The sequence below is a fragment of the Thrips palmi genome, unplaced genomic scaffold (assembly GCF_012932325.1).
Source record: "Thrips palmi isolate BJ-2018 unplaced genomic scaffold, TpBJ-2018v1 HiC_scaffold_1, whole genome shotgun sequence".
Classification (NCBI taxonomy): Eukaryota; Metazoa; Arthropoda; class Insecta; order Thysanoptera; family Thripidae; genus Thrips; species Thrips palmi.
In genome coordinates, this window is record NW_023144620.1 from 10753145 (window position 1) to 10773150 (window position 20006).

The 20006-nt window shown below is 50.3% G+C and overlaps 3 protein-coding genes and 1 non-coding gene across 9 annotated transcripts; 2 read left to right on the top strand and 2 right to left on the bottom strand.

The window, feature by feature from the left end:
• Positions 1 to 10: 10 nt before the first annotated feature.
• On the top strand, positions 11 to 5257 carry LOC117642481 (DIS3-like exonuclease 2). The gene is made up of 9 exons (XM_034380722.1): positions 11 to 317; positions 456 to 987; positions 1061 to 1972; positions 2054 to 2227; positions 2301 to 2542; positions 2646 to 2907; positions 2986 to 3176; positions 3260 to 3452; positions 3670 to 5257. The coding sequence occupies exons 1-9, from the start codon at positions 175 to 177 to the stop codon at positions 3859 to 3861; spliced, it is 2841 nt and encodes a 946-aa protein (XP_034236613.1). The 5' UTR covers positions 11 to 174; the 3' UTR covers positions 3862 to 5257.
• Positions 5258 to 5687: 430 nt separating this feature from the next.
• Positions 5688 to 8534, top strand: LOC117640621 (spermine oxidase). Its single transcript, XM_034377316.1, has 10 exons — positions 5688 to 5984; positions 6114 to 6264; positions 6392 to 6650; positions 6724 to 6946; positions 7096 to 7338; positions 7424 to 7561; positions 7636 to 7835; positions 7920 to 8043; positions 8126 to 8232; positions 8308 to 8534. The coding sequence occupies exons 2-10, from the start codon at positions 6123 to 6125 to the stop codon at positions 8330 to 8332; spliced, it is 1461 nt and encodes a 486-aa protein (XP_034233207.1). The 5' UTR covers positions 5688 to 5984; positions 6114 to 6122; the 3' UTR covers positions 8333 to 8534.
• Positions 8535 to 8904: 370 nt separating this feature from the next.
• Positions 8905 to 19494, bottom strand: LOC117640617 (facilitated trehalose transporter Tret1-like). Of its 6 annotated transcripts, none has more exons than XM_034377268.1 (9): positions 18721 to 19494; positions 12071 to 12152; positions 11822 to 11978; positions 11441 to 11744; positions 10826 to 11049; positions 10330 to 10521; positions 9527 to 9786; positions 9236 to 9451; positions 8905 to 9157 (listed from the first exon to the last, which is right to left on the bottom strand). In XM_034377268.1, exons 1-9 carry the CDS (start codon positions 18825 to 18827, stop codon positions 9014 to 9016), a joined length of 1686 nt encoding a protein of 561 aa, XP_034233159.1. In that variant the 5' UTR covers positions 18828 to 19494; the 3' UTR covers positions 8905 to 9013. The 6 variants fall into 6 exon arrangements, with proteins under 6 accessions (XP_034233159.1, XP_034233170.1, XP_034233138.1 ...); XM_034377279.1 differs by lacking the exon at positions 18721 to 19494 and adding an exon at positions 16484 to 16530; XM_034377247.1 differs by lacking the exon at positions 18721 to 19494 and adding an exon at positions 15863 to 16218.
• Trnar-ucu lies at positions 15353 to 15425 on the bottom strand. The gene has a single exon. It is a non-coding gene; the product is annotated as a tRNA-Arg (tRNA).
• Positions 19495 to 20006: the final 512 nt, after the last annotated feature.

Here is a 20006-nt window from a genome sequence, read left to right on the forward strand (position 1 = left end):
GCGTTCGCGGTTAGACTCAGTCGACTATAGGGTTGTAGCTGTCACAAATTTCACAAGTTTTCGATAAATTTGTACGAATTGTTGCTGACGTTAGCCTCGCGATTTTGTTTATTCAGTTTGCTAATATTACAATTTCATGCCTCTATATTCGTCCGATTGATTCGAGGGAGCAGAATGATGGACGTTGATACGAACGACGAGCCAAAATCTGGTAATGATGCAGGTGCGATTGGCGAAAATGTTGAATTGGAGAATTTACAGGCTCAACCCACCGCTAAAAAAAGAAACAGGAGGAAAGAAAGGTCGCGGAAGAAAAAGTAAGTATTAGCCTTTGATATTTTGTTTAAATTATCCGCTTTTCTCATAGTTTTGAATTTTTGTTTGGAAATTTCTCATTATTGTGTAATAATGAGTTGTGTGAATCACTGTAATCTCATGTAAAATTTGTTTCTCAGGCCAGATTTAGAGACCGATCAGTCAGCGGCTATTGCTACCCAGATGGAAGCTGTACGATTAGATAGCGCATCACCTCAAAATGGGGTTCCTGAATTAAGGAAGGGATCGGAAGGTTCAGCAGCTAGAAATTTAGACGGAGGGGAAAACAGCTCCTCAAAGCTTGTGTCATCAGCAAAGAAAAAGGCCAAAAGGAGAAAAAATGTTGCCTTATCTTCCATTGAGAAACTTTCCATTATCAATGGTACACCTTCAGTTTCTGTGTCAAATGGCAACTCTAATCTTGGTAGAGGACTGCTCACATCCTCTATGACGAATGTTGAGCTTCCAGAATTAAAGGCCTCCAATTCAATGCAAGGAGGACCTCTCTCTAATGGGCCAACAAACCATAAAAGTGCCAAACACCGCAATTCTCCAGATCCTGGGCAGTTACGTGATCAACTAGACACCCGCAGGGGTTCCAAAAATCAACTCCCCCGAAATCGCCAGCGGACATCTGATCAGCAAAGGCCTCATGGTGCAGCAAAGAATAAGGTTTGTTTCTGAATTAAACTTACCTCTTATTTTTGTATCACCAAATCAATTATTCTATGTACTCATTTTCCAGCAAGACCATGGAGGCTCTAGAAACAAAACATTTCAAAGAAAGCATGATCATATTCTAGATGAGAATAAATTTGAGCCTCATTTGCAAAGGGAGCTTGTTCAAGTGATGTTGAAAGAGCAACAGACTGTCGTCAAAGGATTTATTCGTATAAATCAAAGAAATTATCGAGAGGCATACATAAGTAACCCTGATGGCACCAAAGATATTTTGATTGATGGAGTGAAAGATAGAAATCGTGCATTTGAAGGGGATGAAGTGGTTGTTCTCATTTTACCTCAAAGCACCTGGAAACAGCATGAAGGTGCGCTTCAGAAAGTTGGTAAAGTGATTCACATATGGACCCCTGTTCATCATAGACAAGCTGTTGGGAATCTGAAGAGATTGCAAGATGGAAACTCACGACAGGTTCTTTTTTCTCCACGAGATTCACGCATACCTCGAATGCGCATTCCCATCAAAGAGTGTCCTTACAAGCCAAATGAATGGGAAAATTGTTTGTTCCAAGCTCGTATCACAGAGTGGGAAGATGTTCGTTTTGCCGTGGGACGCTTGGTTGGGGACTCCGTTGGAGCGGAAGGGGATATAGAAGCAGAGACCCGAGCTCTTTTGCTTGACAATGAAATCAATTGGATGCCCTATGAGGAGAAATTGTTCAAATATTTTCCATCTACCCCATTTACCCCAGCTGAAAGTGATCTGGTTGGAAGGGAGGACCTAAGGAAACGCTGTATCTTCACCATTGATCCGCTTACAGCAAGGGACCTCGATGATGCAGTTTCTTGTGAAAAGCTCAAAAATGGTAATTTTAAAGTTGGGGTTCACATATCAGATGTTTCATTTTTCCTTAAAGAAGGAACTGCATTAGACAAAGAAGTTGCCAAAAGGGCCACCACTACCTATCTTGTACAGAGGGTAAGTTATCATCCAGCTACTTTTTGATTGCGCTGATGGCTATGCAATTATTTAATTCATTTTATCTTTGACTTTTTACAGGCCTATCATATGCTCCCTAGACAATTGACAATGATGTGCTCTCTTCTTCCTGGTGAAGACAAGTTAGCTTTTTCAGTCTTTTGGGAAATCACACCAAAGGCTGAAGTGGTTTCTCACTATTTTACACGCTCTGTCATAAATTCCTGTGCCCAATTAGCTTATGAACATGCTCAGGTAAATTTTCTTCTGGATTATGGGTAGGTGTGCTTATATATACATTTTAGATAATCTTCTTTCTCTTTCTTAGATTATGATTGATGAGCCTGATCACAATTGGACAGAAGGGGAACTTCCCCAAATTTTTGGCGGGTGGACTGTAGAGGATCTGAAGGAAGTTGTCTTGTCTCTGCAGTCACTAGCTGCCATCATGCGTCAGGAGAGATTTGACTCGGGTGCCCTTCGTGTTGATCAACCTAAAGTAGTATTTCGTCTGAATGAGTCCGGAGAACCCATTTCCTATGCTACTTATGCCAACAAAGAGAGTCACAGGTAAAGAATGCTTCTGACTGCTTCTTTATTCAAGCTCTTTCCATATAAATAAAAATTCTATTGAAAACTATTTCAACTAAATTTTATCTATCATACATTACAGACTGATTGAGGAGTTCATGCTTCTGGCAAATATGACTGTTGCAACAGATCTACAGAATAAATTTCCGCGCTTGGCTTTCTTACGGTGCCATGAAGAGCCCCAACCCGATTTGCTGAAAAAGCTCATTGAACTAGTGGAAAAGTTTGGAATTGTTCTTGATGGATCATCTGCTGGGTCTCTCCACAAATCCATTCAGGGATATTCAACCGACAACAGAACTCGCTTTTTGGCTCTAAACAGTCTCTGTTCTAGGCCCATGGTCGTAAGTATTTATTAGTTAATGTTTTTAGTACATCCTTTGCCATGGAATCTGATCAAATTGTGTCCGCTCATATTTTAGAGAGCAAGGTATTTCTGTGCTGCCAACATCCATGATGTGAAATACATGCGACATTACGCTCTGAATGTGCCCCTCTATACCCATTTCACATCCCCAATCAGAAGATATGCTGATGTAATGGTCCACCGCCTCTTATCTTCACTGTTGGGTTACTGTAATGAACCAAACTGGACTGTTGATTATGTTAACACGTGAGTAATTTTTAAACTTTTTTTCCCTTGTGCAAACTGTTTTAAGGTATTTTAAACTTTTCACGCTTACTGGTTATTTTTAGTATTGCTGCAACCTGCAACAAAATGAAATTTTGTGCCAAGAAGGCGGGTGAACAAAGTTCGGAGTTGTTTTTTGCCATATGGGTAAGGAACCATGGCCCTGTTGAAGAGGAAGTAATTGTTATTGATGTCAAAGATCACTCTTTTGATGCCTTGGTTTCTTCAACTGGAACCAACATTCGTGTTTACACTAATGTAAGTATAAGTGTCGTTTTGTTCAACGAAACCAAGGCATGTCCTGTATGCCAATTTAGTATTGCAAAAATCAACCTCTTTAGTGTCAAACGTCCGGCATGTAACACCTCCTGTTTAAAACATGCATTTTTGCGTATTTCAGACTCTTTTGCTATGTCAAACTAATACCGTAGGATGTGTTCCGTCTTTATTTTACTTCCTTTTTTTATTTTTACAGAAATTGGCTGCAAGTGTAGAGTTTGATAATTCCGTTATACCACAACTTTGTATTAAATGGGCCGTCTCTGAAAATGGCTCCAAATTGACTCATCAAGTGATCACCATGTTTAGTGTTGTTCGTGTTTCCCTTCGGTGCTCTAACACTAATCTCCTGAAGGTGGAGGCATCATTAATTCCTCCAGGGTTTTAAGTACGGAGACCAAATATTACCATCCTCAATGTGATAGATCATGTATTTTTATTTTGCTTTTAGAATATTTTTGTCATTGTACTTAAATATTATGGCCATGTATAGTAAAGGTTTTGGCGGTTTTGGCTCAAAAAGTTTTAATTTAAAAAAAAATTCAGCATGTTAAATTTTTTGCCTGTTTTCCTGAATGATTTTCTCAAATTGTTACTAATTTAAGTCATTTCAAACACCTTGGTGTCCATACTTGTGTCAAATGTTGAATTTCAAATTCCTCCATTTCATAGTACACATCTTGAGAACTCTTTTAATTTTTCAAGTGGTCTTCTCCCTCTCAACCTATTTCCTAAAGTTATGAAATTTTTGTAATAAAACCCTCTACTTTTTTCTGTTTTGTTTTTCCCATTAGAGAATAATTTCATCTTCAGACTTATGGGCCAACAGTGATACAGAAGTGATTCCTATTACCATGCCCCTGGACTACATATGTGATTTTACATGCTTGTGATGTATTTCCTGTTTCTTCTTTCTTTTTAATAGCTTGGTCCCTAGTCCTGTGTTATTCTGGTGGTATCCTCTGTGATCATGTTGATCTCATGATTAAATTTCATTTGTCTACGGAATTTATTTATGTGATATCATTCACGTTATTTAAAGGGTGGTTAAGGTTGTGTTAAAATTAATATAGTTGTAAATAGTCATTTTTGATTGAAGTTTCAAGAGTAACTGATCATTTCAATCCTATCTTTTTCCTATTATTAGCCAATAACTTGGTTATTTTTTGTTTGTTTGTAAATTTAGTCTATGTTGTTATGAATGAATGAATGAATTTTTCTTGTTAATGGAAAAGACTGCCAGTACTGTAACATGTAATTATCCCCTATTGGATATTTTCTTCACTGCCAAGTTTACAATGGCCATCAGTGTACACAAGTGCTCTCGGGAGTGGAAAATGATTTTGTTCCCTCACATTTATTTGTTCTTGTGTCAAATGTGTAGTGCGATATTGGTGATGTACTCCTTTAATACTTATTAGATCAATGGCTTCTTATTTGAACAATCTGTGTCTCTGTTTCATTATCAAATTTCACATTTATTGTGGCTTGCTGCTTCTGTATTTGGTATGATTTCTATCCAGAAGTGCTGTACATTTTAAGTTCGTTTTATTTTCATGACGGTGTGCTTTGTAAGACTAATCACGATAAGATATACAAAATGCTTATAATGTTGGAATCATATGCCTCAGTCTCTAACTTGATTTGAAACTGCTCTAGTCCTTTTTTAGGGTAGATATGTTTGCAACTGAGACACAGGGCCTGTTGAAACCCTTTTGTTATTGCCCTTTTTTGACAAGAAACAATAATTTGTGTCCTTTTTTAAATAAACTTTTCAAAACAAAGTTTGGGTATTTCATTTCACCTCTGCTTATTGTCACCTTCCACGGCCTGCTGGCTTAAGAATAAAGCATGCTCCTATGTCAAAATAAAAGCCTAGGGATCAAGTACAAGTACTTGAAGAAGTTTCTGTTCTGGAACCAAAAGTGTGTGGTGGTGTTCTACTTCCGATAGTGCCTGCCACGAGCAGATAGAGCGCGCTGAGCTTTGCCACTCTCCAGTACAAATATCTCAGGCATCGGTATTGTGAAAATGCCTTTCACTTAATCCAGTTTTTTGCTCTTTGCGTTTTTTGACGCTTTCAAGTCTAGAGGTCCTTGGTGACGTCAAAGCCGACGGTGTCGTGCTCTGACGCCTTCGAATGCCGCGCCCTTTGAACGCACATCCGAATTTCTCATAGCTCTTCTCTTTGTATGAAAAAAACAACATCTCACCCAAATAAATATGGCGCTTGTCAACAAACAGCTGGTCGGACGCTTGCGAGTTAGATCTGCAGGGCATAATCTTTATCTTCTCGCTGTAATCTGTGAACGTGACAGCCACGTCAGCAACTGCAAAATTATGAAACTTTAATTGGTGATCGCTCCTCGCTTGTCGAGTAAGCGGTCTGACTGGCTCGGCTCGTACCAGTAGAGTTCGAAGACGCAATGCAGATGTATTTCTACTCTGTTGTTTGTTAGGGAATTCCTGTTCATAGTTGCTAATCGCATAATTTTTAGACATCTTCACAAGGTATTACTATCACAGGCAGTACTGACCCTTCAATAATAACTTTTTTACGTATTGTCATTCAGCATGATTCAGAAAAGCTGGCCATAGATTATGCATTGATTGACGAATTGATTTTATGAATCTTTGCAGATTGAAGTCATGACCTACCAAGCCGTCATTGTGGGTGCTGGTCCAGCAGGTATTGCTGCGGCGTGTCGACTCTTGGCCAAAGGAGTTGACAAAATTCTTCTTCTTGAAGCTGAAGATAGAATTGGTGGTCGAATTCACACAGTCCCATTTGGTAAAATCTTTCACCCTCTGATTGCTATATCAATTTTTCAGAGTTCCAATATACTTGTAGTAAATAATGGGGAACTCAAAATAAATAAAGCTAATAAACCTTTTTTTTTTTTTTTTTTTTCAATCAGGCGATGGTGTTGTTGATCTAGGTGCTCAGTTCTGTCATGGAGAAAAGGGAAATGTTGTCTATGAGATGGCTCACCCATTGAATCTCTTAGAATCGTCCAAGACCCTCTATACAAATATGGCTTTTGTTGACTCTGGTGGACAGTTTGTGGACAAGGGTGCAGCTGCATGGCTTCTAGGGATGTGTCTAGCCATTACTGATGAAGCGGGAAAGGACCTAAAATCGTATCCTCATTCTCTTGGAGATTACATCACTTCAGAGTAAATACTGCTATTCATTCCTTCAAGTTTGCTATTAGAAAATTCAAAACACATAACCAAATTTTGCTTCCAGATTTTACAAACGGATTAATGGAGATGCAGCTCCTGAAAATTTGCCCAAATCCTTGTCAGACAATTTCTTAGAATGGTTTCACCGGTTTGAAAATTCTATTGACGGATCAGATTCCTGGTTTGAAACCTCAGGTTCTGGCCACACAGAGTATGTTGAGTGTGATGGAGATCCAGTTTTGGTATGGAAACATGGAGGGTACAAAACCGTGCTGGATCTTTTGATGGTAATTATCGAACATTATTTTAGTTCAAACTTGAAGACAATTTATGAAGACAAGATATGGAGATAATTTAGGAATGTGTGTAGCACACTAGAATTTATTTTTCTGTGAATGAAAAAACTGTTGGTTTTGTTGTTTTTTTTTTCTTTTAGAAAAAAATTCCTAATGCTTCATTAGGTTTACCGTTGGAGTCAAAGGTCATGCTTAAAAAGGAGGTCCTAAATGTCACCTGGGACCATGTGAGAGAAGGAGGTCCTGTTGTGGTCGTCTGTAGAGATGGTTCAGAGTACCATGCTGACCGCGCTATCATAACTGTATCACTTGGAGTACTTAAGGAACAAGCTCATTCTCTTTTCTCTCCCCCTCTTCCCAAGATAAAGCTGAATGCTATACATGTAAGTGTCTCATTGGACTTAAATGTAATTTTTTAAAAAAATATCTTATCTTAAAGATGGCTCTTTTTGTAAAAAAATGGTATAGGGTCTTTCAATCGGTGCTGTAAACAAAATTTTTCTGAAATTTTCGGACAATTGGTGGCCAGCAGAAACCCATGGATTCAGCTTAATTTGGACACAGACAGACTCTGATAAATTCAGGGAAAAGTATGGGAATAATAAGGTTGGTACTCATTTTATACCCAAAATCATTTTAGGGTTTATATTTTAATAATTTATAACAATCTTTTCAACCAGAAAAAGTCTTGGATTAGAGAAGTATTTGGCTTCTATAAGGACCTGGGACAACCTGGAGTCTTGTGTGGTTGGATTGTAGGACCTGAAGCCCGAACAATGGAGATGTGCTCTGATGAGGAAGTAATTGAGGGATGTGAAGAGTTGCTGAAGAAATTTGTTGGGAATAAGTATTCTGTGCCGAGGATTGAGGCTGTTGCAAGGTATGAAATTTATATCCGATAAGACTAACTACTACAGTATTCTAATTATAATCTTAATTTTTTCCCCTTCTTTTGAATTGATAGATCTTATTGGTTCACCAACCCACACTTCCGTGGCTCATATAGTTTCCGTAGCATGAAAACTGAGCAAATGGGTGTAAATGCAAAACAACTTGCGGAACCTGTGCAAAACAGTAATCAGAAATCAGTATGTATCTAAACAAGAGATTTATTTTCTGCTTTTACTCTATATTCTATTTTATTGGAATGCCTTTATCTTTTCTTCATAGGTGCTGCACTTTGCTGGTGAGGCAACACATGAATACTTTTTCTCTACAGTTCATGGAGCCATTGAAACAGGCTGGAGGGAAGCTGATCTTGTTTTGGAAAGTATCAGGTATGTCTTGTATTTGTGATATTTGTGCTTCATTGTAATTATATGTTGAGCTTACATTGTTTTTTGTTGTATTAGTGGAAACAGGAAGTGCTCTTTATAGCCGGTTTGGCTGGAGTAACATTTCTACATGGAGAAGAGGAATATGACTGAAAAAGTGGCCTGCATCCAAGGTACTCCTGCAAGCTACGATGTAATGTTTCCAATCTAAGATTTGAATCAAAGAGTACATTGTAAAACGTGATATATGTATATGTATAAGTAGTAAACAAATACATGCTCCAAGCTTGTTGGTTTTGTATGTACACGGTAGGCTGCCTTCTAGTTTTCAGTTTTGAAATCCTAAAGGTGGGGTCACAATGGGTCGGTTAACAAAAATTAATCAATCGGTGTCTCGGAGGCTCAGTGCGTGCGAGAATCTTCTGCTCTAAGGCTTGAGAAGTTAACTGAGGAAAACGTAATCTCACTGGGGAGTCGAACCTAGGCCTCTTTACAGGCTCGATCTATAATGGCTCGCATTGAGCTAGTGTTATCCGTCGACCGTCCGACCGACCGTCTGCCACCGACCGAACCATTGTGGGGAAAGACCTTAAGAAACCTTTAAATCTTCAGAAACAAAATAGGACTGTGAGAGCTATACGGTACACAACATTTGAAAAAAAAAAAGAAACTGCATACATGTTCTATAAAATAATATTTATTTGATTGATTGAAAATATGAATGAATGTGGGCAATTCCATAGTGAAGGAAGGGAGCTTACTGTATGAATTGAAGACGTATGGATCATAATCGGGACTCCGATCTGGATCTGACGTGGTCAGGAGATACAGTATCCATGGCACGATTGTCGGATGCCCACTTTTCGCAGTCTCCGTCAGTCTTCTTTCCTCCCTTGGAGCGCAAGACACGCTCCCCGTTGAAGTGCTCCTGCAAGACATCCGGAATGAATGGGGCTGTGGGGGAACTTGAATTGGATCAGCACTCGGCCCGGGTTCGCGTCCTTACCAGGATCTCGTGCAAGGCGTGCCCCTCCGTCTCCGGCAGGTAGAAGTACATGATGACGGTGCCGCTGAGGGCGACGGCGCCGTACAGCCAGAAGGTGCCCGGCAGAGTGAGCTGCTCTTGCAGGAAGAAGAAGGACTTGTTGGCGAAGAAGCCGATGACGTAGCCCGCGCAGCCACTCGCCCCGCTAGCGAAGCCCTTCACGTCGGGCGTGTAGACCTGCAAACAGAGACATCGTGCAGTGCAGGCCCTTGCAATCAGTGGGTCCCCGCCTCTCCGCCACGCAGTACGCACCTCCCCGATGAGCATCCACGGCAGGATGCGGATGCCGGTGTGCGAGATGAAGGCCGAGATGACCAGCGCCGCCATGGGGAGCCACGCGTACGGCCCGCTGGTGTCCGAGTCCGGCAGCGCCTCGCCGACGACGTGCACGTACGTGGCGGCCACCACGAAGCACACGCCCGCGCCCAACGTCGACATGAGTGCCAGCGGCCGCTTGCCCGTGTAGTGCACCAGCGCAACGCACGCCACCGTGCCCGTCAGCTCCACGAGGCCTGCAACAAGAGCCCAGGGTGTGTTGGACAGCTGCACGGTGGGCCAGAAGACCGGTGAGAACAGTCAAAAACCCGGACGCGTTTTGAGCTCCAGAGTCGCTGAATGGGACTCGAACCGAACGTGTGACCCCACCAATGGATTGCTCTCCGAACGAGGAATCCATTGGTGGGGTCACACGCTCGGTTCGAATCCTGTTAGCAACTCTGAAGCTCAAAACGTGTCTAGTTAGCCGCCGATGCCGGTTCTGGCCCACTGTGTGCTGGCTGCTGAGCTGCAGGTGGCGGGGCGAACGTCGGGCCCGAAATGGCTTACGATCATGTGTGATCTAGCCCTTAATGGTAATGACAATGCGAGGTAGGCAGCCACCCCACGCCGCGTGCGTGGCGGCACTGCCCACCCGGGGCTTCGCAGGCGCTCTGCGGTAAAGCTTAGGCTTTTCAACAGGTGGGCTGCGACCGCTAGAGTCCCACAGAGACCGCCACTGTGAGGGCTGGCGCAACACGTCTCCTGCTTCACCCCTTCCCCCTCCGCTGGCGGCTCACCTATGAGCACCGTGGCGTAGTACTTGTTGATGGGCGTGCCGACGGTGGTGAAGATGCTCACCGCGAACGTCTGCAGGGGCGTCATCCCGGACCAGTGGCCGATGAAGAAGGCGTACACGACGAGGGAGAACGGGATGAGGAAGGTGCGTTTCCGCAGCTGCGACAGCGTGGGCAGAGCGGACGGCTTCTTTTCTGTAAACGGGACGACAGTGCGGTTGGGGGAGCAGCTTCATCATGGCAAAACGGCGCAGGCGGCGCCGAAACACTAGACGCGTTTTGAGCTCCAGAGTCGCTAAATGGGACTCGAACCGAGCGTGTGACCCCACCAATGGATTGCTCGTTCGGAGAGCAATCCATGAATGGGGTCACACGATCGGATCGAAGCCCCATTTAGCGACTCTGGAGCTCAAAACGCGTCCAGAGTTTTGGCGGCCTGCCCCGGCCATACTGTGCGGCGCTGAGCTGCCTAACCCGAGCCAGAGCCGGGCCAACTCACCAGTCTGATTGAGCGTGCGCTCCAACAGAGACATCTCGGTGGCCACGTCCTCGGGCTTGGTCCACCCCCGCAGCCAGCACAGGGCGCGGCGGGCGTCCTCGACGCGGCCCTGCCCCATCAGCCAGTGGGGGCTCTCCGGGACGAAGCACAGCGAGATGACGGCCGCCACCGGGGCGATGATGTTGACCAGCGCCACTGTGCGCCAGTCGAGCACGGATCCCAGACTGCGGAAACAAGTAGCAGGTAGAATTACGCGCCTTGAGGTCGTGTCACCAGGACACAGCGGATTTGCCAGAAGACCAGTGGAGGCGGTCAAAATCCCGGACGCGTTTTGAGCTCTAGAGTCGCTGAATGGGACTCTACACGAGCGTGTGACCCCATCAACGGATTGGTCTCCGAAGGAGTAATCCATTGGTTGGGTCACACGTTTGGTTCGAGTCCTGTTAAGCGGCTCTGGAGCTCAAAACGCATGTAGAGTTTCGGCCGCCTGCGCCGGTCTTCTGGCCCACTGTGCAGGACTTGTTCGTTCGGCAGGGGGCTGTGGGGGCTAAGGATCCTGGATCCTTCCTGCTTCCATGTCCGTCCAAACCCTGACCTGCCGGCCGTGCCGCTGACCTGAAGTCGATGAAGAGGCCGAGGATGAGCACGGCCGTGGTGGACGCCGACATGGCGCCGCGAAGGTGGGGCTCGGCGATCTCGGCGATGTAGGTGAGGACGGGGGCCTCGAGCAGGCCGCCGCCGAAGCCGCACGCCGCCTGGGCCAGGTAGAGCACGGGGACGCTCTCGGCCATGTAGAAGACGAGGTAGCCCACCACGAAGCAGAAGTTGACGGCGATCATGGCGGGCCGGCGGCCCCAGGGCGTGGCGAACGGCCCCGACACGATGCCGCCCACCGCCACCATGATCCAGTTGATGCTGCCTGGAACGAACGGCCGCACTTCGTCTTTCCGTTGCACCCACAGTGACTACTCTCCACCGTCCAAATGTGTTCCTTACCGAACCATGATATTTGGGGCTTGGAGAGGGTGACGGAGGCCGTCTGGTTCGTCGCGTTGCCCGCTTGTGCCTCCAGGGCGGGGATGGCGATGGTGACGAAACCCAGCGACATGCCGTAGCTCAACAGGATCATGTTCTTAGCCGAACATGCCAGCAGCTACCATACAAGAAGTAAAGTAAAATCGTAAAGCGATGGGAAACAAAAGATAAATAAATAAAAGAAATATCGTAGTAACCATGAGCTTTTACCTGTGGCAGAGCACGCCGAAATGTCTTGGGCCCATCCGCGTCCTGTGCCTTGTCGCTTTTTTCAGTCTGTGAGGCTTCATAACTGAAAAATAAAGACAAAACAAGCTTTTTTTAAAACTCAGCCAAACCACAGAAAGACTCGGCGCCAGGCAGGCCCAAGAGTAAATAACTGCTACGAGAGAAAATAATGGGATTCCCTTCTTGGGCAAGAGCAAACGGGGCCCGCCTGTTTACACTGAACACGCGGCTTTTGGCAGTGTGTTGAAAAGTTTCAATTGCCGTATGATTGTGCTCGTGATGGTGGTGCGATGCTGGTCGGAACGTGCCGCTCCGCAACGCGCGAGCTGCAAAAGCACGGGTAAAAGTGGATTCCACAAATTGTTGTCGACCGTGTGCTCTGGGAGCGGCCGCTTTCGAAGGACCCGCGAGAAGACCTATGGGTCTCCGCGGCCTTCTTCGCGGAGCAAAAATGTGCTCTATCCCGCCGCGGTGGCATCGCGGCATCCGTACAGTAAGGGAGAGTGGGGCACCTCCTGCCAGGGGCACCTCCTGCCAAAGTGCTGTGGGGGGCAAACCACTCGCACTGTTGAGCAGCCAATTTGGTTAAATCAAGGTATGACCATATGCACCTCAATGCCAAAAAGTGGTTACGGTCAGATTAAAATTGTAGCCCTAGTGTGAAATCAAACTTTAAAAGATAAGATTTCGAGCACTTCTCTGACATTTTGACTATAATGTGTCCTCTGACAGTCACTTCCAATGTTCGGGTATCAAAAAATGGTTTTCCTGTCCGATAGTTGGTATTTTTAAGAGCATTTTGCAACATTGGGATGACATCAGCGCTGCACCGATAAAGTGTTGAGGCCAATTTTCTCTCATGCATGGCGTGGGGCACCTACTGCCACTTTTGGCTGGGGCAGGTACTGTCACCTTCAAATCCCTTAATTGGCAAAAAAATTTCATGCCAGACTGAGTTCATGTTTAGTTGAGGGCACCAGTATGATATCGGGGAACAAGTAACGTGAATATGAGTGGGATAATACCTGTTTTGACATTGCAACAGCTTTGATTTTCAAATAACCACGTTTGGGTTGACCTTTCTACCGCAGCACCACTGAGCATATATTTGAACAGCTCCAAATCGACGAGAAGCTCGTCTTTCTGACCAGTAATGATTTTATCACCATAAAATGATCAATTGGCCACAAAATTTATGTTCAAGGACCATCCACTCTCCCAGGGAATACTCGCCCCGCCCCTTGGCAGGAGGTGCCCCTGTCCCTGGCAGTAGGTGCCCCGGGCCGGGGCACCTACTGCCAATTGCAGAGGTGCTTAGAGTAGGAGATAACTCTACATAAACGTGACATATTTTAGTTTCTATCAACGGGTTATTGTAGATTAAGGACCAATGAAGTTTTCTGACTACACATATTCGTCACCAAGTAGAAACTACGCAAACCAGAGACAAAATCCAAAAAGTGGCAGGAGGTGCCCCACTCTCCCTTACACTGTTCGAAATTCTGCCGGCGGCAAGTCCAGGCAAAGAGAAAGTCTGCCCCCAGAGGCACTCTCAACGTAAACATCACGTTGAAGCGAATTTTTGACAAAATTGTGACGCTCCTATCAACATTGTGTCACATTCGTTTGAATGTTAATCAGCCATGGATAAGCTCATTCACTCTTCAGCGAATGTGACCCAATGCTCAAAGGAACGTGACATTTTGTCACATTCGTTTCCACGTGATGTCACGTTCCTGCTCCGTGGTTCCTAGAATGAGCGTGGGCGCCGGGCGGGCGCACGGTGCGCTTGGCTTGATAGCGGTGTTCCCGCGAATGCTAAGCCAGCAAAATTTTAAACACTGTCAAGTTTGAGGAAAACGATCTAAAAGGATTAAAACTGTGAGGAAAAATTTCCTTTAATATTTTTTGTCGACTTTTTTTTATGTTTGTAATGATAATTACTGGATAGGGAAGTCCAGCAGAACGGCTGTGTTCGGGCGCACGGCCACTCCACCACAAAAGACGAACACATTTACGATGGCGTTGTGGCCGTCGGCATGCCGTCGGCCGGCAATAGCCCACTATGATTACGCGAAGCACCTGCCGTCGAGTGGAGCGGCAGGCCTGCCGGCCACCAAAAATGCAAACTTGAGCGCGTAGCCGCGTAGCTCACTTTGCCGACATTGCCGTCATCATAATGCTCTTAGTCCGACCTCCACTTGGCCCGACTCGGCTCGGCTCGCTCGCACCCCGCCGGCCCGCCAGTGGCCCGCCACAGTCGTCTGATGCCGAAAAGTGCTTCATCGCCCCGTCTCTCTCGCTCGCACTACACGGAGCGCCGCACGAGTGCGAGTGAGACAGAGCGACGAGAGCAGTTCGGAATCGGCCCGCTGTTCTGGCCCGCTGGTTCGCGTGTGACGAGCTGATGTTCCGCGGATGGTTCGCAGGACAGCGTGACACACCACACTGCAGGCCTTCCGCGGCGTCCCACGGCGTCCCACACAGTAAAAAAAGATTCGCTGTTTTGGTGGTCGTTCTATATCCAATCTCACCGAAACGGGTACCCCCACAAACCCGGCGACGGTCCGTCACCAAAACGGTGACCTGCGTCACCATGTGGTGTTCCGCCAGAGAGGTTAGGATGACCACAACAACTGTTTTTGAGCTGTCTGTGCATATTTGTGCGTGCCCGCCGGCAATGTTACGCTTTGATGAGTCACGCGAATGATTACTGACAGCCCCTGACTTGTTTTGTGTCCTATTTCACATTAATACGACGATTAAAAGTCGCTGGCGGGAGGGTGACTGCAGTGCCGTTCTGGTGAGGTGGCTGCTCCGGAACGGACCGAGCGCCACCGAAACTAGACCGAGCGTCGCCGAAACGAACAGAGGGCCGCCAGAACAGTTTGAGGGTGTCGCTGTTCTTGTAATATTCTCGTTTTGGCGCCCAGACGTCACCGAATCGGCGAATCTTTTTTTACTGTGCACGACCGCCATCGCGGACGACGACGGCCGTCTGGCCGCGAAGCACCGCGAAGCACCGCCAAGCCGCGACCACGTGGCCGTCGTGGCTCCGGCCTGCGCGTCAACCCGATAAATTACCTCCATTTTTGTTCTGAGGATCTGAGAACGAAACAACAAAGTAAACGCAGAGCAAGGCCGCGGCACAGAGCGGTCCGGGTCCGGGCCCCCAATTTCGCACAGACCGCGGTCGCAGTCGGAAAGTGCACAAGTGCACCGGGGAGCGTCGTCGGTCTGCGATAGCGCGCCGACAAAATCAAGCATCCCTGGCGGGGATCGAACCCGCGACCTTCGGATTAGAAGTCCGACGCGCTATCCTCTGCGCTACAGGGACAGATAAGGAAGTGCGTGCCCGTAACGAGGCTGGTGTCGCGCGGCCCGTTTGGGAAACCCGAACGGACCCGAAGAGGAGTGTCCCCCCCCCCTCTCTGCCCCCTCCCCCGGAGAGGTCGGGGTCTAGCGCTTCCGGGGGACCCCCTCGCTGCCCCTCGCTGCCCCTCGCTGCCGCTGCGGCGATAAGGAGCGGCGGAATACAGCCGGCCAATCTACCGATTATCGAAGTACGAAAGAACGAGAGCTCGCAACGAGGTGTGTGCGTCTGAGCGCGCGCGCTTGTGGATGACATGTGGGTTAGCAGGTCTCGGAATATAAAACCTTCTTTCGACCACCCAGGACGTTCGATTTGGAGGCGTGGGTAATGTATTCCCATTTACTTCCGAAGCACCAGCAGTTAGCATGCTAACGAACAGGGCCGACCACCTCCGAACCTACGAGTCGTCCGTTCGTGCGAGCGATGCCAACCCACTGCTGCGAGCGCAGCAAGTGTAAAAGTTCCATTTGGCCTTTATCCTGCAGCGTGATGATGATTGGGCTCGCCGACGCCATCCTGGGCAGCCGGCCGGTCCAAGGAGTCCACGGAAGGGAGTGCGTGCCGCGTGGACCTGGCCGTCCTGGACGTCCTGGCTGCCATGCCGTGACGTCGCCACTGAACGGGGAGCTGGACCAGGCCGGCCGGGCCGCACCGCAATAGGGAGATTGCCGCTAATCCTAAAACATTGGGCCGACCCGAAGCAGAGGCGAAGCAGCAGCAGCAGCAGCACGTCTCCCCTCATCTCGACCAATCTAGCGGTAAGCGTCTACACGAGACCTCCGCCCCGCGCCGCCCCGCCCCGCGCGGCTGGCGGTGGCCGTGTCGTCCACGTCGTCCATCAACATGAAATCACTGCACGCGACACTAAACGATCACAGGGCGGGCGTGGCGTGGCGGCGCGTGGCGGCGCGGCCGCGAACTGTTTCCGCGTCCTGCCGCGCGAGCCGCGAGGGCCGCGAGCGACTGGAGACTGTATGACGCACGCGTGCCCTGCCGCCCGGATTTCGATCGAGCCTATCTACCATCGGAAACCAAAACGCCAGCTGGCGCCACCCGGCGGCTGCATCGTGCCGACGCCGCACGCAGACTTGGCAAGTAGTGCGGCACGGGCGTGCTTTAGGGTGGCGTGCCGTGGCGTGTTTTCGTTTTTCGGGACGCGGCCACGCGGCCGGCCGCGCGTTCACGTTGACGCTGCTGACGCGGCGTTTAGTCAATCCGTGGCCGCGCATGGATAGAGGCAATATAAGCCGCGCGGCGTGCCAAACTCCCCGCGGAGGCCGACGAGGGGCTCTCGCCGGTGCCGCAGGCTGCCGCAGGCCAGGTCGCCGCCAGCGCCGGGCGCCGCCAGGTCAGGTGTGCGCGAAGTATGTCGCGAGGCGGGGCTGGGCGGGGCTAGGCGGGGCTAGGTGGGGTGATCGCCACGGTGGCAGCGCGCGGGGCGCGGGGTTACGCGCCCGAACAGGTCTCGGGACGGGTCTAGGCCAAGCAAAGGTCACGACCATCCACGGCCTCGGCCTTACTCGAGGCCTCACTTGACCACAGCGCTACTACAGTGTCGCGGGACGTATCTAATCTGCCCCCGGGCCCCGGACTGGACGCGGAATCACACGCGACACGCGCCTCTGCAAAAGCAGCAAAAGGAAAGTCGGATCATTGCGCTCGGCTTACTAGTGTGCGCGCACCGCCTCGGCACCGCCGCTCCGATGCTGCCGATGCAGGCGGTGAGTAAACCCGGCAAGCGTCCGCCGCGAGACTCGGCTGTCTCGACTCGCGAGATGAGATACGGACTTACGCCCAGCCAGGCTGATTCCGAGAGTCCTTTTCGTCGCTCTGTCTCTCTCGCACTCATGGGGCGCCCCGCACAGGTGCGAGAGAGACGGAGCGACTCGGAATCAGCCTGCAGGGATGGCAATTGGGGCCGCCAGATAAGCCAAGCCGCCCTTACGGCCTAACGGCCAGCATCGCGTCCAGCATCGCGGCCGGCAAATCCTGGTCCACGTTCGCGGCGCACCTGCCTATAATTGCTGTGTGTGTGTACACTGGACGCAGTGAAGGCGCGCTTGCACCGCGATTCGCGATCGCTGTAAGCTTATTCGTACTACATTATCCGCGTTCGGTTCGCGAAAGCCTTACTACAAAGTGCGCGTAGACGCGCACGCTGTGGTGGCGGAGGGACGGGCCCCAAGGGAGCTCACTGAGCTCACCCGGTGGCGGCCTGGCCGAGGCCTGGCGGGGCGTCTAAGCTGGGCTAAGCTCCCTCCCCTCGGCGGGAGCAGGACATCTTGGAAAAGCACTTTTACTCTCATCGGTGAACACAATGCATGCCAGCGGTTTCGGTTTGTTGTTGTCGTTTACTCTCGCCTACACTGCGAGGTGCAGCAGTGGCAGCAGGGTGCATACCGCGGGCAGGTATGCAGGCAGTATCGCGGACTGCAGCGTGTTGGTCGGTAAATCAGTGACTCGGAGAAACGTTGCAGTCCAGAGGTAGCTGCTCATTTTATTGCTTACAGTGCGGCGTGGTCACTTGAGGACTTCCCCCGCCCTGCCCAGCCGGCCGCGCAATCCGCGCGCAAGGCAAGGAAGACTCGCGGGACCCGCGCCCCTTGCCGCGCCCCTTGCCGCGCCCCGCGAACGAGAATGTCGTCAAGGCTTGCAGTGGTTTGCAGCAATGCAGCGCCGGCGCCGTGCCCGCCTGCAGTGGCCTACAGTGGCCGTGCCTGTCGTGCCTGCCGCGTCGCGCGGACTTCAAGGTGCTGGCGGACTTTGAATGCGATCCACAAGGCGCCGAGAGCGCCGCGCCGAGGCACCGCACAGCCTTTCTCTCGGGTTCAATGTCTCTCCATCCGTAAAATAAAAATGTTTTCACGCTGCATTTGCTTTACGTTTATTTGCGATGATTAACCGACCGCTTCTCTCCTCTCCGGCCGCCAAACGAACACCGCCGCCGCCGCCCTCACCTGTTTGAGGAGAGTTTCCGCAGGGAAGTACACCCACCCCGCCCCAGCGTCCCCCAGCAATGAAAGCATTCCACCTGTCCGGGCGTCTCCCCCACCGTCATCTGCGGAGTGACAGAGACGGAAGGCTCGCGTGCTTCGCGTGCGGTGTTTTCGGACGCGCCGTGAGGTTAGTCCGCGGGTTAGTCCCCGTCCCGGTCCCGGAACTCACACGCACACGACACGACCCCACTGGCCCGAACCAGCTAGACTGGGCGCCGCCGTTGGGCCGCGTTGTCGCGGTCACAATGACATCAGTTACTCACCTGGCGGCGCTCTTGGTGCCGTTTCGGTCGCCGTTTCGGTCGCCATTCCGCTGGGCCGAGTGGCCGTTGCTGCCGTTGCTGGACGTCCGGTTGTTGTGCTGCTCCATGGTGGACGGCGTGGCGCTGCGCGGCGGCCGGCCGGTGTGCCGGAGGTGCCGGTAGGTCGGGTACCGGGCGGCGGGGAGGTGGCCGTGGCCGTCCCGGTGGCTGGAAAGGGAAAGTTCGGCTCCGCGCCGCGCCGCTCCGCGCGGAAGACCCTCCAGGCGCCGCTTGCCGCCTGTCAAGCGAGGCAGTAAGGCACCCTGCCCTCGTCCACCTCGTCCTCGTCGAACTGACACGCCGGCCAACGTCCCTTCACTTTCCAAATCACCGAAGAAGAAGAGAGGACGCCGCCCGCTTGGCGCGCTGGCCGCACCGTGGTTCCAGCTAGGGCTCCAGCTCCACGCTCCTCGCCGCCGCACGAGGGAATGTCACCGAGTCCTGCCTGCGCCCTGCGCCCGTGTCCCGGTCCCTGCCTGCCAGGATGGTCGCCGTCGTCGGGAGGGAGGACGTCCGTCGGGGTGGCGGCCGACGTCGCGGTGGTCAGGCCGGCGTCATCGGCCTCGGGGCCAGCTGCTCCAGCGGGCGCGCTGTGACACCCAGAGCGCTGCTGGGGCTCCAGGCTCCAGGCAGCTCCAGCACTACTGACTCGGCTCCGGCGCCACAGGCGCCACTCGGTACCCGGACCACTCGCAGCTACTCGCAGCGCCGCGCGTCGCTGCTCAACCTGCTGGGCGTCGGCGCGGCGGCGAACTGGCGGGGCCGCGGAGGCCGCGAGGTCTGCGCTGCGGCGAGGCTCCCTGACTCCCTACTACTGGCCGTAGTACCGCAACGCACTGGCAGCATGGAGACCTGGCACCGGGCCGCCGCCGGGCCGGGGGTGTAAACGTCGCGACACTTCACACGGCTCCACCAAACTTGGACATGACATCTTGACGAGCTTTGTTTTCCCGCTCCTGACATATCCACCGCAAACGGACACACAGCGTGCATAACTAAAGTCACAAAAACACAATGCATTCTAAAAGGTGGGCAGTATTTTGCGGTTGCACCGCGCGGAACCAAGGTGCCTTGGAGGACCCTTCCCTCCACTGCCGCCACCTGGAACGCCTGGGAGGTAGGCAACACATCCTGCGGCCATGCATCATCATGACACCTTGACTTGACTTGAAAGGTTGCCAATAGGGGTAGAGCCCTACTGTGATGTAGGGCTCTAATTAGTGGGTGACCCAACAAGTACAAAACAA

What these genes read in the sequence shown, in the direction of transcription:
- LOC117642481 (XM_034380722.1), top strand. Translation starts at nt 175, where the DNA reads ATGATGGACGTTGATACGAACGACGAGCCAAAATCTGGTAATGATGCA. An exon ending in GCCAACAAAGAGAGTCACAG is followed by an intron (nt 2,543 to 2,645) that starts GTAAAGAATGCT and finishes CATACATTACAG; the next exon opens with ACTGATTGAGGAGTTCATGC. An exon ending in ACATTCGTGTTTACACTAAT is followed by an intron (nt 3,453 to 3,669) that starts GTAAGTATAAGT and finishes TTATTTTTACAG; the next exon opens with AAATTGGCTGCAAGTGTAGA.
- LOC117640617 (XM_034377247.1), bottom strand. Translation starts at nt 16,203, where the DNA reads ATGAGGGGAGACGTGCTGCTGCTGCTGCTGCTTCGCCTCTGCTTCGGG. An exon ending in GCGCACGCTCAATCAGACTG is followed by an intron (nt 10,522 to 10,825) that starts GTGAGTTGGCCC and finishes TCCCGTTTACAG; the next exon opens with AAAAGAAGCCGTCCGCTCTG. An exon ending in CGTGGATGCTCATCGGGGAG is followed by an intron (nt 9,452 to 9,526) that starts GTGCGTACTGCG and finishes CTCTGTTTGCAG; the next exon opens with GTCTACACGCCCGACGTGAA.
- LOC117640621 (XM_034377316.1), top strand. Translation starts at nt 6,123, where the DNA reads ATGACCTACCAAGCCGTCATTGTGGGTGCTGGTCCAGCAGGTATTGCT. An exon ending in CCGTGCTGGATCTTTTGATG is followed by an intron (nt 6,947 to 7,095) that starts GTAATTATCGAA and finishes TTTTTCTTTTAG; the next exon opens with AAAAAAATTCCTAATGCTTC. An exon ending in CTTGTTTTGGAAAGTATCAG is followed by an intron (nt 8,233 to 8,307) that starts GTATGTCTTGTA and finishes TTGTTGTATTAG; the next exon opens with TGGAAACAGGAAGTGCTCTT.